Genomic DNA, 21,271 nt, shown 5'->3' with positions numbered 1-21,271 from the left:
CCTTCATGTGGCAGTCCCAGTGGGTCTCATTACTCCAGTCCGACCCTGGATGCAACTTGCTTTCACCAACACTGATTTCTTTACTATTAATCTTAACTCATGTAATTTATTTTTTACACGTTTTTTATAATTCTGTTTTCTTCCTTTCGAGAAATTATGTGAAATTATTAATATAATATAAATATAATACACATTTATAAATCAAAACAAATATACATTATGTATGGATTATTTGAAAAAGGTTTGATCGTTGGTGTCAGCTTCGTCAATAAGATAATCAGAATTCATTTTATTATTATTTTTTTGCCTATAAAGCTACCTGACCAATTTCTTCATGCATATCAATATTCTCTTTATCTCTGTACTGGGAAATACAGTATTACTGAATTATGTATTGAATGTGCTATGTCTCTTGCATACTAATGCTAAAGTATAAAATGTTTATTAGATTCATTTTTTAAGGATAGCAAGTGTAAATAAGGAGTCCTGATGAAGTCTGAGCATTTTAGTTTTACTTCTTGCCAGATTAAAAAGCTTTTATTATAACTTGGTATTAAAATACTGCTGTAAAGTCTCCTAAAAACATGATACTCAACCTCAGTCGTATGTAAATTCAGTTCCCCTAGGGGTTTATTGCAATCTCAGTCTAGCCAAATTATCTTCCAGTACTCAAGGCTAGTGATGGGCGAATTTGCGTCATTTCGCTTCATGGGAAAATTCATGAATTTCGAGGAAAATTCACGAATTTCGAACGAAATTCGCTAAATTGCGAAAAATTTGGGAAACGGCGCCATCTCGTTTTTTTCCGACGCCGGCTAAAATTTTTTTGACGCCGGCGAATTTTTCTGGCGAATTTTCGCGGGCGTTTCGTGAATTTTTCTCTGGCGGCGAATCTCACAAATTCGCCACAAATTCGCGTCTGGTGAATAAATTCGCCCATCACTACTCAAGGCACCAAAATTAGACTGTCAGCTCTGGGTATAGCTTTGCATCGTTTATGATTAATATACCGTTAGTATTTCAATATACTGTATTATAGTTTCACATACTGTATGTATGAATCTATAATATGACTTGACATGTCTACAAATTATCCTTTAGGATATATAAATCAGTGTCGTGAACTGTTTGCTGAAGCTAAAGACCCAGTGTATCATTTAAAAAATAAATATCATTCCAATTCCAAGAAAGATTGATGTGTCAGGGGAATGGAGACTTTCGTTTCAAGCTATCCTGTCAAAATTAGATGTTGAAGAGGTTTAGAAGTCTAATTGAGTTGGACATTTCTGCAATGGTAGCAGCTGTGACATGAATAAAACAATTCAAAACCAATATCCATGTTGTGATATGAAATGAAATCTGAATTTATACAGGACTCAGATCAATAGATTCAACACAGAAGTCAAATGACCCATGCTGCTATGTTCCAAAGGACCTCCACAAATTGGCGAAAGACCAAACACGATTTCTTTTCACCTTCATTAATATAAATGCATGCCATGGCAGAAGCTATTACAAAGTGAGATTTTGTATCTTTCAACTGTCGGAGAATTTTTTAAATCTTTTTTATTCATACATTTAGGATTTTCAGTAGAAACGTTGCAAGCAGTATAGTTACTGGTTTGTTATGTTCTATGGCACTAAAAATAATATTCCTTTTTGATATTGCCTGTGTATACTGGGATTCATAGTGCAACAATATTTGAAATGCATTAAGGGGCAGATGTATCAAGGGTCGAATATCGAGGGTTAATTAACCCTCGATATTCGACTGCTGAATTAAAATCCTTCGACTTCGAATATCGAAGTTGAAGGATTTTGCGCAATTCGTTCGATCGAACAATCGAAGGAATAATTGTTCGATCGAACGATTAAATCCTTCGAATCGAACGATTATCCTTCGATCATAAAATTGTTAGCAAGCCTACGGGGACCTTCCCCATAGGCTAACATCGGCCTCGGTAGGTTTTAGGTGGCGAACTAGGGGGTCGAAGAAATTTTTAAAGAGACAGTACAGTATCGAATGGTCGAATAGTCGAGCATTTTTTAGTTCGAATCGTTCGATTCAAAGTCGAATTTCGTAGTCGATGGTCGAAGTAGCCAATTTGATGGTCGAAGTAGCCAAAAAAAACCATTCGAAATTCAAACTATTTTTCCTCTATTCCTTCACTCGAACTTAGTGAATGGGCCCCTTTGAGTAACGCATTCTTGTGTTAATTTTTTATTTTTTAATAATTATTGACATTATTTTCCTCTTCCTATGAAATGCCACTAGCAGTCTGTAGTCTTCATCTTGTAACTGACTCTGGTTGACTAGCCCTAGTCTTCCATCATGCCCCACACAACCATATTATTGCCTTTCAAAATTAGGCAGAAAATAAAAATGCATTTTGCGAATTTAAAAGAGCAGTGGATAATCATTTTCTAATATTGATTTTGGGGAGGGGATGTAGGGCATACCAATAACATAGCCAAAACAACTTGCACAACACAAATTAAGGGGCTGATTCATTAAGGGTCGAATATCGAGGGTTAATTAACCCTCGATATTCGACTACGAATTTAAATCCTTCAACTTCGAATATCGAAGTTGAAGGATTTAGCGCAAATAGTGCGATCGTACGATCGAAGGAATATTCCTTCGATCGAACGATTAAATCCTTTGAATCGAACGATTCGAAGGATTTTAATCCAAAGATCGAAGGAATATCCTTTGATCAAAAAAAGTTAGGCAAGCCTATGGGGAACATTGAGTTCGGTAGCTTTTAGCTGCCGAAGTAGGGGGTCGAAGTTTTTTTTAAAGAGACAGTACTTCGACTAGTCGAACAATTTTTAGTTCGAATCCTTTGATTCGAAGTCGTGGTCGAAGTAGCCCATTCGATGGTCAAAGTAGCCCAAAAAATACTTCGAAATTTGAAGTTTTTTTACTTCGAATCCTTCACTCGAATTTAGTAAATCGGCCCCTAAATCTTCATATAGCTCTAGAATTTACAAAAAAATTTAACCAAACATATCCAGGTATCAATAAAATAGTAATTTTTACCATGATGTAATTATAGGTAGTGATGGGCGAATTTGCGCCGTTTCGCTTCGCCGAAAAATTCGCGAAATTCGCGAAACGGCGAAAAATCCGCGAAACGGCGCCAGCGTCTCGTTTTTGACGCCGGCGCCCGTTTTTGACGCCGGCGCCCGTTTTTGACGCCGGCGAATTTTTTCCGCGAATTTTCGCGGGCATTTCGCTAATTTATTCGCTGGCGGCGAATCGCGCAAATTCGCCGCGAATTCGCGCCTGGCGAATAAATTCGCCCATCCCTAATTATAGGAGAAATTAAATCGCTACCCACTTTGAAATGTATTTAAATAAGTTTATGAATAGGGGACTTGTTTCCTCCCTGTGTATCCTAGCTCTAGAAGAATGTTATAGTTATGAGAGGGGCAATGGGAGCTCCATAAACTAGAACTAGAATAAACTAGATATAGCACTCTGAAATAAAGTTCCAAATAAATCTTTATCAATAAAACTTGCACTTTATTGACATTAAAACACAATCAATTCCACTTGAGTAGTAAAGTGCTGTGCAATTTTTTATTGATAAATATTTATTTGGAACGTTATTTCCAAGTGCTATCATCTAGTTTATGTAGTTTGTACTAATATTTATTTTATTATCCCGATTGGTTAGGATAATTGGCAGCACAGTAAGTAATTAACTTCCCACCTTTCATTTCATCTGTTCAGAAGCTTATCTTACCTGCTGTGTTGCACATATTTGATTTTCAACTTTTGAGCACAGATTGGTCCGCGGTATTGCAATGATAGCTAGGCAACATTTTGTAATGGTTTTTGAAAGCTTTGGCTAGGAATTATGTAAAGGAAATCTCTTGTTCCCATCTTCGGTGTAACAAAGCCCATGCGCCACATTCATATGTAAAAAGAGTTGGGCAACAAGATTCAAATTACAAAAAGATCTGCTATCCGGAAAACCCCAGGTACCCAGCACTCTGGATTAGTGATGGGCGAATTTGCGTCGTTTCGCTTCGCCGAAAATTTTGAGAATTTCGCGCAAAATTCGTGAAACGGCGACCATTTTTTCTGAAAATTTTTTTGGGACGCCGGGAATTTTTGACGTGAATTTTCACGGGCGTTCCGCGAATTCGCACCTGGCGAATAAATTCGCCCATCACTACTCTGGATAACAGGTCCAAATAGTATCTGTAAATGGTTTTGTGGTGAAAATAAAATAAATCATTTTGATGACCTAGTCCCTGTGATTCTTTTCTGAGTGTCAGTGTGATGCTATTGGTGTGCAAGGACATTTTTTTGGTCAAAAAATTTGTCCAAATTAGGATTTGGAGGAAACTGAAAAAGGTTGTGTCTTTACCATTCCATTTGTTTCCTTCTGTTCTAAAACCACCCACCTCAAAGTTATTGTTAGTGATTAGTTTTTTACAGTGTAAGTTGTGGAGGGAATGTAAGACTGCATATTAATACTTTGTGTTCATGAAACCAACCCAAGTGAAAGTGATGAGCAAAAAATACAGAATGAACTGATCTGTCAAATTATCAATTTCCATCTGGGTTGTTATAAAAGAAAGAGCAGTGCCAGCAAATGATGGACGTCTGAATGTGTAAAACATATCAGCTTCCTTTGAGAAGTTGTGATGTGAGGCCTAGAAACTTCTTACATGTCTTTCACCTATGGGTGTACAGAGCCCACTATTTTGGGATTTAGCTGAATCCCTGAACAGATTCTGACACCTAATTTACATATGCAAATTAGTATTTTCCAACCTTAAGATCTAGAAATGTTTCATAACACATTGGTGTGGGTCAATGCTTCACTTAAAATCTTTTGACTGTGTCAAAGAACATCTTTCTTCTGATGCTCTTGAAGATCTAGGAATACAACTAAGCTTTAAATGACTTCTTTATATAGTATTTTTTGGCCCTTTAAAAAAACTATTTATCTAAGTTATAGTATCCCGGTTTCTTACAAGCTTTTTCATGCTTCCAATGCATGATTCTCTCATATAAAAGCTTGATTTCAGTGTGTGTAGACTGCAAGCACCGTGGTTCAGGTGTTGATTGAGAGAAATACAAAAGTCGCCATCTCAAAAGCAAATGGTCTTATTTAGCTATCATTGATTGACAACTAATTGAGGTCAAACCCTCTGTCGATAGCAATATGTAAGATTCAGTTTCCAGATTCCAGGCTGTGATAAACAGTTGAACTGCTGTTTTCAACCATTGTCCTTAATCTGTATGGATTGCATGCTCTGTAGTCTGTTACGTATTGTTACAAATTGTGTGGCATTATCTGTAAAGATCTAAATCATTGTGGATTATATTCCATGGGTGAATTGCATCATGATGTGGACTGATAGCTGTGTTCAAGTAAATATAAATGAAGTGAGACTGGACTGTAAGTTCCTTTATATTTTTGTGAAGGTCCTTAAGTTGGTTATACACCAGAAGATCTTGTCATTTATTGAGGTTGCCAAAAGAGAGGATCTTTAGCTGATTTGGTAACCTTCATGCTGAGCTACTGTACATATGGGTGATGGGATTATTTGGCCCCTAGGTCAACAACCAGATCATAATTGGGGTCTATGAAGAAGTATTGAATGAGGATTGTATCATTGAGCCCTTAAAAAAAAGCTATTTATCTGAGTTATAGTATCTCAGTTTCTTGCAATATTTTTCATGCTTCCAATGCATGTTTCTCTTTTATAAAAGCTCGTTTTCAGTGTGTAGACTGCAAGCACAGTGGTTCAGGTGTTGATTGAAAGAAATACAAAAGTCGCCATCTCAAAAACAAATGGTCTTATTCAGCTATCATTGATTGACAACTAATTGAGGCCAAACCCTCTGTCGATAGCAATATCTAAGATTCAGTCTCCAGATTTCAGGCACTGATAAACAGTTGAGCTGTTATTTTCAACCACTGCCCTTAATCTGTATGGATTGCATGTTCTGTAGTCTGTTACATATTGTTACAAATTGTATGGCATTATCTATAAAGATCTAAATCTTTTTGGATTATATTCCATGGGTGAATTGCATTGTGATGTGGACTGATATATTTGTTCAAGTAAATATAAATGAAGTGAGACTGGACTGTAAATTCCTTTATATTTTTGTGAAGATTCTTAACTTGGTTTAACACCAGAAGATTTGGTAATTTGTTGAGGTTGCCAAAGGAGAGGATCTTTAGTTGATTTGGTAACCTTCATGCTGAGCTACTGTACATGTGGGTGATGTGATTATTTGGCCCCTAGGTCAACAACCAGATCATAATTGGGGTCTATGAAGAAGTATTGAGTGAGGATTGTATCATTGAGCTGATGCTTTTCTTATCTGACAGGTTTCCCAAACCTGTCCAACCAATATCTGATCACTGTGTAACGTTCACAGCGGGAAGCCGCTGTAACTGGAGTTAGTCTCACACTTGAAAGTGGGTATGGTGGAAGCCCAGGGGGATAGACATAAACAATTGTAGAGGACATAGTGATATTGCAGGTTTAATGGTAACAGAAGAAAACAGGAACAGGCAAAATCAAATACAAGGTCAAGACAAAGTCATTACCAGGAAAACAGGAGGGCAAGGAATGCTGGAACAAAATCACATGAACAAGAACACTGGAACTAGGATTTCAGGAACAAGGACTGAAGGTTATCTAGAAACAAACAAAAAAACATTCGACATTTATAAAGGGCAGGTGATTGGGAATAGAAAACACATGAGGGAAACGAGGTGGGGTGGAGAACAGGGAGGAGACAAACTGGGAAAAGGCAGATATACAGGAACATTAATGAAGAGGTCAGGATCAGCCCCAAGAGCCTCCAGTGGCTCACATGGTAAGTGCACCGAGTGTCCAAAACAACACTTACAAGAGTTTGAGTTCCGGGCTGGTCCTTATTAAACACTTTTTAGCCTGGTTTTGATGAGGCAGAGCATTGCTTTGTTCCCATACATAGGATAAAACTTTACTCAGTGAACAATGTATGATTAAAATAACTAAAAACATGATATGATTGTGTTGCAGTGAAAATGTATTAAGGATGCCCCAAATCCAGGATTCAGTTTGGTATTTAGCCAGGATTCTGCCTTTTTCAGCAGGATTTATATTCAGTAGAATAGTCGTGCCTAGCCAAATCAATCCTTAAAATCATGTGACATTTCATCACATAAACAAAGAAGTAGAAAAATGTTTTATCCTTGTGCTTCACATGCGGTTCACTTTCCCACTTTTATCTTTCTGCCCCCTTTTTGCATATAGAAATTAGGGTCTGGATTTGGTTCTGTATTCAGCTAAACAAAGGATTCGGGGGTTTGTCGAATCCCAAAATAGTGGATTTGTTGCATCTCTAATATTTATACAAGCTTATATCTCATCAAAAAGAAAGTGCTGTCTTATTCTTGCTGAGAAAAAAAGCAAGTCTGTGAGAGTTACTTATTTAACAATAAAGCTAGGAGACTGTAAGCTACTGTAAGCTAATGATCTCCTATCATATTTATTTTAATTTGGAACATTTCATTTTTTCGTAGACAGGGTAAAGACGATTTGGAAAAGCAGCTAAAAGAAGTTTTCATGGAAAGAAGTAGCATTCTTCGACAACTGTCAAAAACATCACGAGAACTAGAAGGGATCAAAGGAAACCTCCAGGTTAGATTTTCTTTATCAGAGCATTGGATGGGTCATTATTTTCTGCACCAGGCTAGTACAAAAGCAAAGATGGTCAAGGTAAAACAGCCAACCAAAAAAGCACATTTCAAGGTATATTTATAGTAGTTTCCCAAATTTGACGCACTCCAGGGCTTCATAATGCAGTTTAGAAAAGAAAATTTATTGTCAACATTTCGGTCCCATGCTGGGCCTTTCTCAAGACACGGCCCAGCACGGGACCAAGACTTTAATAGACTTTAATGGGTGCCGGCGGCAAATTTTTGGTGAAACTAAATGGGTCATCCCTAGTCAGAATAAAAAAAGTACTCCAACTCAGACCTGCCAAGTTAATGTAGAAGTCAATGGCAGATGTCCCTTTTTTTTTACTGCACATGAATAGGGATGGGTGAATTTGACCCATTTCATTTCGCCAAAAATTTGCCGCCAGCAAAATGTTGTCAACTCCCATTAAAGTCTATGGGCATCAAAAAAAAAATTGTTGTGCGGCGAATTATTTTTGATGCACATCTTTTTTTTTTTTACGCAAAACACCATACAAGTCTATGGGCGTCATTTCTGCGGCGAAACAAGGCAAAAATTCCCCTTCCCTGAACATGAAAATTTCAGAAACATGTACTGATAAATAGGAGAGGGGGGAGTCTGTGGGGATTTTAGTTGAAGTAGTTTTCAGAAAATTGTGAGAACTTTTCAGATTTTTATAAATAACCCCCTTAAATTCTTGACCAAGCTGAAAGCTTATGGGCCCTTGAAATGGACCAAAACCACAAAACTCCTCACATATAATTGTGTTTGTACAGATATTAAAGGAATAGTAACAACAAAAAATTAAAGTAATCGAAATATAATGTACTGTTGCCCTGCACTAGTAAAACTGGTGTGTTTGCTTCAGAAGCACTACTATTAGTGATAGGTGAATCTGTGGCATCGCTTCGCCGACAAATTCGCAAATTTACTGCAAAATTCACTAATTTACTGCAAAATTCACTTATTTACTGCAAAATTCACGAAACGCATTAAAGTCAATGGGCATCCGAATAATTTTGATGTGCGAAAATATTTATACGTGCTGCAATTTTTTTTTGACATGGCGGATTTTTCACCAGCGAATTGTTGCTGCAGTTTCGCTAATTAATACGCTTGCAGAGAAACGTGGAAATCTGACGCAAATTTGTGTCTACCGAATTTATTCGCCCATCACTAACTACTACACTAATACTTATTCCATTGTATTATGTTACAGAGCTTATTTGTTATCTGCTAAGTATCCTTACATTTTAATTACTTTAAAACATTTTTATTTTTGGTGTTACTTTTCCTTTAATTGTGAAATTTCCACTTGACTCCCCTGTAAACTGAATGTTAGCCCAGAAGTTTTTATAACAAACATATCCAATAATTAAATTGAATATTGTTTTTTTCTTTTTTTCAAGTATTTGAAAAAGAATGAGGCTTCTGCCAAAAGTGACGTACAGAAACTACTGGAATTAGAAGAAAAACAAAGGTAAAGTCCTACAACTACACTCAAATAAAAGGGTTTAGATTCCTCTCTCTGGCATCTCACACAAATACAGATCATTTATCAAGACTAGCCAGTAGAAAAACAAATGCAACAATTTTATTGGTTGTCATGGGTTACTGCCCACGGGCACTCATTTACCAAGTTGATTAATGACCCCCAGAATATTTTCGGTGTTTGCCAGCATCAGAGCTCCTCCAATCAGCCAACCATTATAAAGCTAGCAAAAGGTAGTGGTGGTGGTGGTGGGGTAATAAAGAAATATACTGATGTTCAAGATTGAAAACATTGTATAAATGTAATTACCGTATATACTCTAGTATAAGCCGTCCCGAGTATAAGCCGAGGTACCTAATTTTACCTCCAAAAACTGGGAAAGCTTATTGACTCGAGTATAAGCCTAGGGTGAGAAATGCAGCAGCTTCTGGTAAGTTTCAATCAAAAAATTGAGGGTTTCTGCTCCCATTGGAGGTGCCGGCGTCTCGTTTTTGGATGCCGGCGACCATTCTTGAATGCCGGCGAACATTCTTGGAGACTATTCTTGGACACCGGCGACTATTCTTGGATGCCGGTGACTATTCTTAGGCGCCGGCGACCGTTTTTGCGCTTGACCCGAGTATAAGCCGAGGTAGAGTTTTTCAGCATATTTTGGGGGCTGAAAAACTAGGCTTCTACTCGAGTATATATGGTATATTACATTTATATTAATTATAAGTAAGTAATTGTAAGGCCTAGGAAAAATGGATTTTCAATAAGATTTTAACTAAACCTCAAAAAAATTGTTTATTATAGTTCCTTTTTTTCCGCTGACTCTTTTCTTATACTTGATTTAATATGAGCTTGGAGATGTTTGATATAATCACTGTGTGTATAATTTATAACTAATGGAACAGTTTTTATAGCACTCTGTGAAATGCATCTATTTTTTATTATAAAAGTTGTTAAAGATGTACTTATATATAAAGTTCTTTATGAATGTACATTATCAGACAAAATGCATCATTTGATGAGGGCTGCTTGAAGCTTATCTGCAATAAAAGTAGCATCCAAGAACATCCAGATTATAGAAGAAGCCTAACAATACAGATATGACCTAAATGTGGGTGCAAACTGTATTTTCTATGTCTAACAAGAATTACGGGTATTAAGGTCTATTCTGCTAGTAGAACATTTTCTTGTAAAACAACAATGAAAGAGATATTTATAAATGTTCAGCTGTGAAATAATCATTTAAAAAGTTGGTATAGATTTGATGAGAATTTCAGATTTCCTGGACCTAACGTTTTCAACAAAAGGAATTGCAAGTGTCTTGTATATTTCTATTCCTAACATTATGAATAGACTTTTCCCTTTTCTAAAAGATCACAGATGTGTGAACATGTACTATAACTGTCCTTTAAGTGCCACGATGACAACAACCAAAATACATCCCAAATCTTTTCAAATTTCATAATAAACATATTTATATTTATTGCATTGTTTTATAGCTCTGTGGGATTATAATGATGGCATGGTTGCAGTTTCCTATTACAAAATTCCGAATTCAAATCAAATTAATCAAGGGGTTGCTTCCCCACCTTCCCCTACCACAACTCTGCAAATTGGTAGTTTAAAGGGATACTGTCATGGGAAAAAAATTATTTTTCAAAATGAATCAGTTAATAGTGCTGCTCCAGCAGAATTCTGCACTGAAATCCATTTCTCAAAACAGCAAACAGATTTTTTTATATTCAATTTTGAAATCTGACATGGGGCTAGACATATTGTCAATTTCCCAGATGCCCCAAGTCATGTGACTTGTGCTCTGATAAACTTCAATCACTCTTTACTGCTGTACTGCAAGTTGGAGTGAAATCACCAACTCCCCCCCCCCCAAGCAGCCAAACAAAAGAACAATGGGAAGGTAACCAGATAGCAGCTCCCTAACACAAGATAACCGCTGCCTGGTAGATATAAGAACAACACTCAATAGTAAAATCCAGGTCCCACTGAGACACGTTCAGTTACATTGAGAGGGAAAAACAGCAGCCTGCCATAAAGCATTTCTCCCCTAAAGTGCAGGCGCAAGTCACATGACCAGGGGCAGCTGGGAAATTGACAAAATGTCTAGCCCCATGTCAGATTTCAAAATTGAATATAAAAAAAATCTGTTTGCTCTTTTGAGAAATGGATTTCAGTGCAGAATTCTGCTGGAGTAGCACTATTAACTGATGCGTTTTGAAAAAACCATGTTTTCCGATGACAGGATCCCTTTAACATTTTCAAAGTTTGTGATGGGCGATTAAATTCGGCAGGCGCAAATTTGTGACAAATTTCTGCTTTCGCCACCGGCAAATAAATTCACGAAACTGCTGTCAAAAAAATGTGGACGTGCGTTGGAAAGTCGATTGCCTCAAAACCGTTGTGCGCCAATATTATTCGGACGACCATTGACGTCGGAGTCAAAAGTGATGCAAGTGTCAGAGCTGATGAAGGCATCAAAACTGATGCAGGCGTTAAAATTAGTGTTCCGTGAATTTTTCGCCATTTCGCAAATTCCGGGAGAAATTCCTGAATTTCTCAGCGAGGCAAAACGGGACAAATTTGCCCATCACTATTTGTAAGGGAAGTAAATTACAGTGCACCCATATTGTGAAAGGCTTTTATGTCTACTATATTTAGAGTCCTACAACATACTGTATGTACAGTAGGGTTGTTGCAAAAACCAGGTTGTTAGTACATAGTTAGGAACTACAGTGCCTTTAGTTTAGTTGCCTAGGTAGGGTTTCCCAGTAGGAGAGCATATAGTACATCTACCAAGTGTAATATTGAGGTGCTATCTTACCATGTGATGCAGGCAGGGTCAAGTGACTCCAATGATGACTATAGCTATAATACCCTTCAAAAAGAGTCACACATGTGTTTCCAGAGTTATGGAAGGACTCAAATAAGTGCAAGCAGGGTTTGTGACATGGTAAATAAGACTATTTAGAACAAGGAGTTATGTAGCAGGTTTTTAAGTAAGGCATCAATGAGAGATTAAGTGTTATGTGAAGCACAGAACTTCATCAATGAGTGTTAGTAAGGGAAGTATATCCATGGTAGTAGCATAATAGAACGTGAAAGGAACAGTTACGCCCAAAACTTAAATATCTAGTATAGGTCAATCTAAAAACAACTGGACTTGCTGAGTAATCAATGAAGACGTTTCACTACTCATCCGAGCAGCTTCTTCAGTTCAACTGACTGGTGTGGGAAATTCTCGGCATATAAACTCTTCCACTAATCCATTTACAATGGCACATTGTAACTCTTCAAAGAGGTGACATCTGAAGAAATTCACAGAGGTGTTGATTCAGTTGAACTGAAGAAGCTGCTCGGATGAGTAGTGAAACGTCTTCATTGATTACTCAGCAAGTCCAGTTGTTTTTAGATTGACCTATACTAGATATACTATGACCTGGATGAATGAAAATCTTCATAGTCATACCCAAAACTTAAAGTATATTAAAGTAAAGAAAATATAATGTACTGTTACTCTGCTCTGGTACAACTGGTGTATTTTCTTCAGAACCTCTACTGTAGCTGTTATAAACAAGCTGCTTTGTAGCCATCTCCAAAAAGTAAAAAAGGCATAGGATACACAACTGATAACAGATAAGCTCTGTATTATACAATGGGATTCTTCGGAACGTATCTTTTATACTGTGTATCCTGTGCTTGAATGGCTGCCCCCATGGCTACACAGCAGCTTGTTTATATAAACTATAGTAGTACTTATCTGTTATCTACTGTGTATATTGTGCTTGAATGGCTGCCCCCATGGCTACACAGCAGCTTGTTTATATAAACTATAGCAGTACTTATCTGTTATCTACTGTGTATCCTGTGCTTGAATGGCTGCCCCCATGGCTACACAGCAGCTTGTTTATATAAACTATAGTAGTACTTATCTGTTATCTACCGTGTATCCTATGCTTGAATGGCTGCCCCCATGGCTACACAACAGCTTGTTTATATAAACTATAGTAGTGTTTCACACAATTTTTACCAGCGCAGGGTAACAGACAGTACATTATATTGTCATTCCTTTAAAGCATTTTCATTTTGTGGTGTTATTTTTCCTTTAAGTTAGAGTGATGACGGTGAGGAGTTATACAGGTGCCATAAGAGACAAAGTCCTTGAACAAGTTAATAAACATTTCAGATTAACATTAATTTTTAATTCGGTATCACTTTGGTGGAATCGTGGCAATTGCCCCAAAACGGTACAATGAGAGAAATAAATTAAATTCTAAATGAGTTTTTAAACTTATGTAGATTCTCCTTCAAATCATTTTTACTGCTCTCTTTAAAACATGTCAGTATAACTATAAATTAGCCTTTAAAAGACCTTTAAGATCTGTGACATTTACTGTAGGCGCGTTTGCTCACCAGCAATTCAAAATGCTATCACTAAATATATCCTCTTCCCTTTTTAAAAAACTAGGAACGAGATGAAATCTCTCCAGGAAGCATTTACAAAACAACTTAATGAGGCAACGGAAAGAGCGGAGAAACAGCAGGCCACCGTGAGTGCTTGCGTCACATGACCTTCCAATTACTCTTTCCTCACATTTTTCAATGTCCTGTATGTGATCTTTGTGTTCCGTTAAAGTGAGTTTGTGGAGCTTTGAAAATGTTTGAAAATGTTTACAAAAGGTTTTTTCACAGTAATAATCTGGCTGTGTGAATTAGCGGATGGAGCAGAGAAATAATAAAAAGATGTGAAGGTGCAGGTTATAAGAATTCTTCTGTTATATCTCATTATATCCAGCAACATTACATGGCACTAATCTCATAAAACAATTGACTTGTCGTACAGCAAAAAAACATTGGTATTAGTTGTATAGCAGCTAAAGTGTTTTATGTCTACTCTTTGTCCAAATGAAACCTGCTTGACTGCTAAATGATCCAGAAGAAAGTGAAAAAAAACACATATGAAACCTCTCCAATTTGCTTCAGATGGTGAAAAATCTTTCCTTACTTTGAGAGGGCAATGAAACCAGTGTCTGGATCCAAAAGCTTGTTTTTTCCAACTTGCTAATGACATTTTTGACTTTAAAGGGGTTATTTATTAAAGTCTAAATACAAAAGAACTCACATTTTTCAAGATTTTTTTATACCCTGAGGTTGGAAAAAGTCCAATCTGAAATAATTTGCAAATTTCCAGCGAAATTCTCGAAACGGTGAAAATTTCACCAAACGGCACCGGAGTCTTGTTTTTGACTCCGGCGTCCATTTTTTGGATGCTGGCGCACATTCGCCAGCGAAAATGCACCGGCGACGCCTATTTTTTTTGACGTCAGCGAATTTTCACGGCGGTTTCTCAAATTTATTTGCCGCGAGAATTCGCAGCGAATTCGCGACTGCCAAATAAATTCGCCCATCAATAGTCAGACATTTTTATTCAAATTTTGATAAATAAGGTCCTTTGTTTTAGAAATTATATGTTGGAAACTTACCTGACGTTACAGATAACTTTGAAAGGTTATTGATAAAGTGATTATACCTCGGGTAAGGTAGACATGGAAAAGGTCAATGGTTTTATTGCCTTAATTTTAATTTAGTTCATTTCTGAATCACACAAATCATGTTTATATACTAGCTGTGTACAGGTATGGGATCCGTTATCCGGAAATCTCCCATAGACTCCATTATAATCAAATAATCAAATTTTTTAAAATTATTTCCTTTTTCTCTGTAATAATAAAACAGTAGCTTGTACCTTATCCAAACTAAGATATAAATATTCCTTATTGGAAGCAGAACCAGCCTATTGGGTTATTTAATGTTTACATGACTTTTTAGTAGACTTAAGGTATGAAGATCCAAATTAAGGAAAGATCCATTATCCTGAAAACCCCATGTCCCAAGCATTCTGGATAACAGGTTCCAAACCTGTACTGATTTTAGGCATACTATACATGAAACCCAGTGCAAAATTCCAATGTTCACTTAAATGCAATTTTGTGCACTGCTTCCTATGCAGGAATTTCCTGGCCAAACTTGAAGGTTTTATATGACAGATAGTGATGGGCTAATTTTTCCTGTTTCACTTCACCTAAAAATTTAGCAAATTTCCAGTGAAATTTGCAAAACTGTGAAAAATTCACAAAACGCGAGTTTTGATGCCGGCGTCAATTCTTGAGTGTCAATTCTGACGGCTGTGCCAATTGGGCGTGCGCCTATTTTATCAAATTGCATTAAAGTCAATGGGCATGCGGTAAATTATCACCGGCGTCTAATTGACTAAATTGTCGAAATGTATTCACCGGCAGCAAAACACGGAACTTTGTCTCAATTTCGCCCATCACTAATGACAGGTGGTGTAAAATACTAATGTAAACTGTAAACTATTGAGTTTTTTATTAATAATTTCTGGGTTGCAATCCATGGCATAAAATCACAAGTTAGAAGAAATACTCCTATACCAAGTTTGCAGCACTTTCACAGTAATAGATACGCTCATAAATGTACAGACATAGTAAAGCACAGCCGAACTGCAAATGAACTGCAGATTACAAATGTTACAAAGGGGTTTCTGGCCAATGGATTCCATAGTCAGGGTAACAATTATCAGTCACTTCTGTAGCTGGTCCCAAGTTTAAATAGTGTGAGAATGCACAGATTTCTTGTTGGAATACAATGCTATAAAAATTTAAAAAAATTAATTTTGCAATTATCATTATTTAAGTTTTTTTTGCATTTTTAACTATATTAGAATTTTTTTTTATTTTGCACTTGTTTGTTCATTAAGAAAATTTTTTAGATTCACCCATCACTAATGATATTACATATCTAATTAAAATATAAGATTTGTTTGGTATTCACGATAGTTTGGTTCATGATTATAGCTATAGTGGTTTTCCTTTTAAAGACCTACAAAGGGTTAAAAATAAACGAGAGATAAAATTATCAGAATTTGGGGGCTGGTTTTGTGCATATATATACTGTTTATATGAATATATGAATATTTTACCTTATAGCTGATGAATTTATGTTGCAGTCAAACCTAATAAGCCTGCCATGTATATTTTTTACAAAGGGTTTTTGTTTATGCTGCAGATTAATTTCTTAAAAACGGAAATGGAGAGGAAGAGTAAAATGATCCGAGATCTCCAAAATGAGGTAACATTTGTATTTCGCTGCATTTAAGTTCAAAGAATGTTTTTATTTTGAACGCCTTTTAGTAACTATCTATATTAAATAGATATATTAATACGACATCATAGTCACTAGGCTACAATTTAATATTTCATGGATATTATATCAGTTATGGCATTAAGTTTTATAGATGATATGACTTATCAGCTTCCTGTTTCACAAATTAGTCCACAAGGTAATATAATGTTCTACTTCAAAAGTCATTTCTGTGGACTGATATGGAGACATTTTTGATTGCTTTTCTTCAGGCATCATATTCTTATATAAATGGCATATCTAAATTTTTTCATAGACTGTCAGTTATAATACTCAGGATAGGTCCTGCAGAAAAGCTTTTTTTTTATTTTTTCATGGCAAGTAAAAATGTCATCAATGGAACCCATAGTTTCATTGTCTAAAATAAGTGGCATGGAAACATGAATAAAATTACTGATATATAAGGATACTTTACATGAAATATATTTAAAAAAACATTGGCAAGGTTGACACTTGATCCTATTGGACTATTTTTAATTAATTCAGACTTTCAGAGATTTTTTGGATTTTTTTCCACTAGTAATTGCCTGAAAAACTAGAATTTTTAGAGACAAAAAGTGCAGGATACCATGCAACCTGTAGCACTCAGCACCCCTTATCTTGCATAGTTCAGTGGCACAGAATCTATGAAGCCTGCATGCCACCAACCTCCTGCCCCTTCTGTTTGCAATACTTTAATAAATGAGGGCATTTGTCTGCAATGACAAAAATAAACTTGTTTCTCATGCCAGGTTTCTCAAATATTGCCAAATATATTGTCAAAATCAAAATCAATCATAAAATTGAAAAAACTCGATCTTAGGGGAAAAAAATACAGAGCAGGATTTTTTGCTGTAATTTATGAGAAAATGAATAAATCTGCCTTTTTATTTTATTGAATCTTTACAACAGGCCTTATTTTCACTAATTCAATATAATATCGCCAGCTCAAAAATTATTTTTATTATGTATAAAAAGTGAACCAAAAAAATCATGTATAATACCCAAAAGGAGAATAATCTGAATATAAAAAGACAGGATTGGGTTGTTTCTGTAAGAGTTAGTCCATTACTCAGTTAAGGACAAATGAATACCACGAGGGAAGAATTGTTACTCTCTTTTGAAAGGAAAAAAACAATTTTGCATAAATTTCACATTACACTCAAGTGATTTTAAAAGTGATCTAAACACAGCTGCACTTCTCAACTACACTTTACATGTTTGTCATTGGACTACAAATCCCAGAATAATGGAAAATATTATCCAGGGGCAGATTTATCAAGGGTTGAATTCCGAAGTACAAAAAACTTCGAAATTCAACCATCGAATTAAAAAACTTCGATTTCGAACGATATCAGCGATCGATCGAAGGATTTTTATTCGATGTGTAAAGACTTAGAAAAATGTTGTAGAAGGTCCCCATAGGCTAACATAGCACTTCGGCAGGTTTAATTTGGCAAAGTATTGAAGTCAAAGTTTTTTTAAAAGAGACAGCACTTTGATTATCGAATGGTCGAATATTCGAACGATTTTTGCTTTGAATCGAGTCGAAGTAAATTCGAAGTCGTAGTATCCTATTCGATGGTCGAAGTATCCCAAAAATTACTTCGGATTTCGAATTTTTTTACTTAGAAAATTCCCTCGAATTCACTTCGACCCTTGGTTAATCTGCCCCTTGTGTATGGCATCAAACAATATTTCACAATAAACTAACACCCCTGCAACCCTCCACAGCCAATGGACTCATATGAGAATCATACCTGATCTGTGTTGATCTGACCTTGTGTTCTTTGCTCCTGCAAATTTAGCTGAAAACACAATTTCCAGCACGGAAGTTTGTCCTTTATACTCATGTCTGATTTCAGTGTAATATAATAAAGCCAAATTTCTGTACATAAGATAACAGCATGATGCCAGACACAGTGCAGATAATCAGCATTCTCATCTTGCATCTAGAATTAGGTTTTTGTTTTTGTGTTGCATGTGTAATTATATTTTTTGTCGACTTCAATAGATAGGTTGAGTTGAGCTGCTTTGGGAATGATTGATGCAATTTCCCAGATCTGAAAAATTTATAAAGTATGGAAATAAAATTTCAATTTTCAAGCCAGAAATTATTTTCCAATTTAAGTTGTTCTATTCATTTCCAAGAGTTATGCCAAATAGTGGTTTAATGAAGTACAAAAATAGAGCTCTATTCGTACATGATTTATTGTTTACCAGCATTGGTATGCACTGTTTATTGCAAAACATTTTTCAAATGTTTAAATCTTTAATAAAAATATTAGACATGCAATGAATCCAGGTTTCTGTTCAGGATTTGGCACCTGTCCCAACCAAATCCAAATCCTACAAATCACATTCACACAACAAGTTTCATCCTATAGAAAAGAAAGTTCAAAAAATAGTTTTTAGTTGACAAAGTGCTTTTTATTTGAATTTTTAAAATATGTAAATCAGAATTCTTAAATAGTATTTTTAAAATGAATATATATGTTTTCACTAGAGGCACACTATTAAAAATGTTTTATTACCAAGTTATTTTGAATGTTAATATACAAAACATTGGTTGCTATGCACAACAACACTGGTGATGTTTTTTTATCCTATTAAAACTGAGATGAGCACAAGGCTCCTACAAGATGAAGTAAAGATGTAAACATCATCCTAATCTTATAACTTCCAGTAACTATTTCCATGTTAATGCTTTCTTTATTTGTATGTGGAGCTTAGTGAACTCTATGGATTTGTATTACCCATAACCCAGTCTGGCTTCAAGGGTGAGCCTTTATTTTAAACCACAATGACCCAAATCATGTATATGTTATGGTAATTGGTAAACAAGCAGTTTTATCTCTACCATTAGCCATTTCTTTTGTTGAAACAAGATTAATAAAGTTAATACTGCAAGGGCTATTTTTCAGATGTCATCTATGCATTCCCCAAGGCTACTATCCACTAGCAAAATAATGATTCTCATAAACAACTAGAAAGTGCCTAATTTAAGATGTATGTAACCATGAAGAATGACCCAACGCCACCACCAGAATGTTGCACTATAACCTGTTGACATTGTTAATAAATAGTTTCAATTACAGTTCTATAGCAGGGATCCCCAACCTTTTGAACCCATGAGCAACATTCAGAAGTATAAGGAGTTGGGGAGCAACACAACCATGAAAAATGTTCTTGGGGTGCCAAATAAGTGCTGTGATGGCCATTTGGTAGCCCCTATGTGGATTGTCAACCTACATTTAGGCTCTGATTGGCAGTACATCTGTTTTTTATGCAACCAAAACTTGCCTCAAAAAAAATTCAAAAACAAGCATCTGCTTTGAGGCCACTGGGAGCAACATTCAAGGGGTTGGAGAGCAACATGTTACTCATGAGCTACTGGTTGGGGATCACTGTTCTATAGTATGTATCATATGGAAGGAGCAGGCAGAATAGACAATAGAGCTCTTAGGGCATGTAGAATGGGTGCTCTGTACCAATGGAAGATGATGTCATCCCCATATCAGCTAATACTCATGAAGGGGTTAACTGTGAAACAATAAAATCAATAAACTGAAACTATTCTAGAATCTAAGAATATTGACTTAGGCTATAAAGCTGGAGTTGGCAGAGACTAACACACACATCCTGTTAATATTTAAGAGTTTTAAAATAGAATCTGTTTTCAATACAAGAAGCAGCTGGTGTCCTTTCTAATCAGACAAAGGACTGCCAACAGCTTCCTAACCATTTATATGTAATTATACACGATAAGCCCCTGAGCATCAGCAGAGACCCAAGGAGCAGGTACACAATGCTTAGGGAATCTGCTTTCACTGGTTAAAAGCCTAACCAAGTTAGATGCACATGCTTTGCAATCTTGGACTCTTCAACACTTTAGTTTGTTCAGCACAAAATTTATCAGCATACAGAGAAAAAGAAAATATATATTTTTTTAAATTTAGATTATTTGGACAAAATGGGAGACGGCTTTTCTGCAATTCAGAGCTTTCAGGATAGCGGGCTTTCAGATAACATCCCAGGATTTGTTATGTGACGAAACTGTGAAATCTGAAAATACTTCAGCTAAAACCTTTCAAAATCATGTTGAAGTCAATGGTAGGTGCCCCTTTTACAACTGGAAGATCTTTCTTTGATTCATGGTTTTTGAGGTTTTCAGGTGTTTTTGATGCTGGCTTTTAGGTGACAATATGAAAAAGTCATAGTTATTCTGCGATAAGTGTAAAAAGTTGGTGTTTTCGCTTTTTTAGTTTGAATAGTGATACATTTTATGACATTTTGGGTTTTAGAGAAATTAAGTTTAATCATGGTTTTAAAAACTTCTAAAACCAATAAAATACCTCTAAAACCTTTAAAAGCTGTAAAAGAAAAGGTTAATAATTGTACAAAATTTGAATAATTAATAAAATGGAGTCCATGGGAGACGGCCTCCTGCATAATAGTGGTTTTATGGGTAACTAATCCCATGAAACAACTGTACTGGGTAGAAAGGTGGGTTGAATAATCTCCTTTGAATGAGGCTCCAGAACTATTATTCACAATATATATGGTGAATAAAGTACCCCTATTATAAATGATAAGGATATTATAAATCACAGAGGAGTAATTTAACCCTTTGGGTTTCCTACACAATTGTAAAAGAAGACTTAAAGGGATTTTGTCATGATTTTTATGATGTATTTTTTTATTTCTAAATCACACTGTTTACACTGCATATACTTCACTCTACAATATAAAATGTAATTCCAGCAAGTGTATTTTTTCAAGTTGCAATATTGGTGTGTAGGTGCATCTCAGATCATTTTGCCTAGTCATGTGCTTTCAGAAAGAGCCAGCACTTTAGGATGGAAC

At 35.8% G+C, this 21,271-nt stretch overlaps 1 protein-coding gene across 2 annotated transcripts in view; it reads left to right on the top strand.

Moving 5' to 3' along the window:
* The window catches only part of LOC108715188 (leucine zipper protein 2-like), a 204,469-nt gene that overhangs the window by 100,591 nt on the left and 82,607 nt on the right, over positions 1-21,271 (top strand). For both annotated transcript variants that reach the window (XM_018260097.2, XM_041560860.1), the window contains 4 exons: positions 7,551-7,668; positions 9,120-9,190; positions 13,674-13,755; positions 16,292-16,354. In XM_018260097.2, coding sequence (XP_018115586.1) covers positions 7,551-7,668; positions 9,120-9,190; positions 13,674-13,755; positions 16,292-16,354 — 334 coding nt within the window. The remainder of the gene's footprint in view (positions 1-7,550; positions 7,669-9,119; positions 9,191-13,673; positions 13,756-16,291; positions 16,355-21,271) is intronic.

Source organism: Xenopus laevis, chromosome 4S, assembly GCF_017654675.1.
Source record: "Xenopus laevis strain J_2021 chromosome 4S, Xenopus_laevis_v10.1, whole genome shotgun sequence".
In the NCBI taxonomy this organism is placed as follows: domain Eukaryota; kingdom Metazoa; phylum Chordata; class Amphibia; order Anura; family Pipidae; genus Xenopus; species Xenopus laevis.
This window is presented reverse-complemented; position numbering and strand designations above follow the sequence as displayed.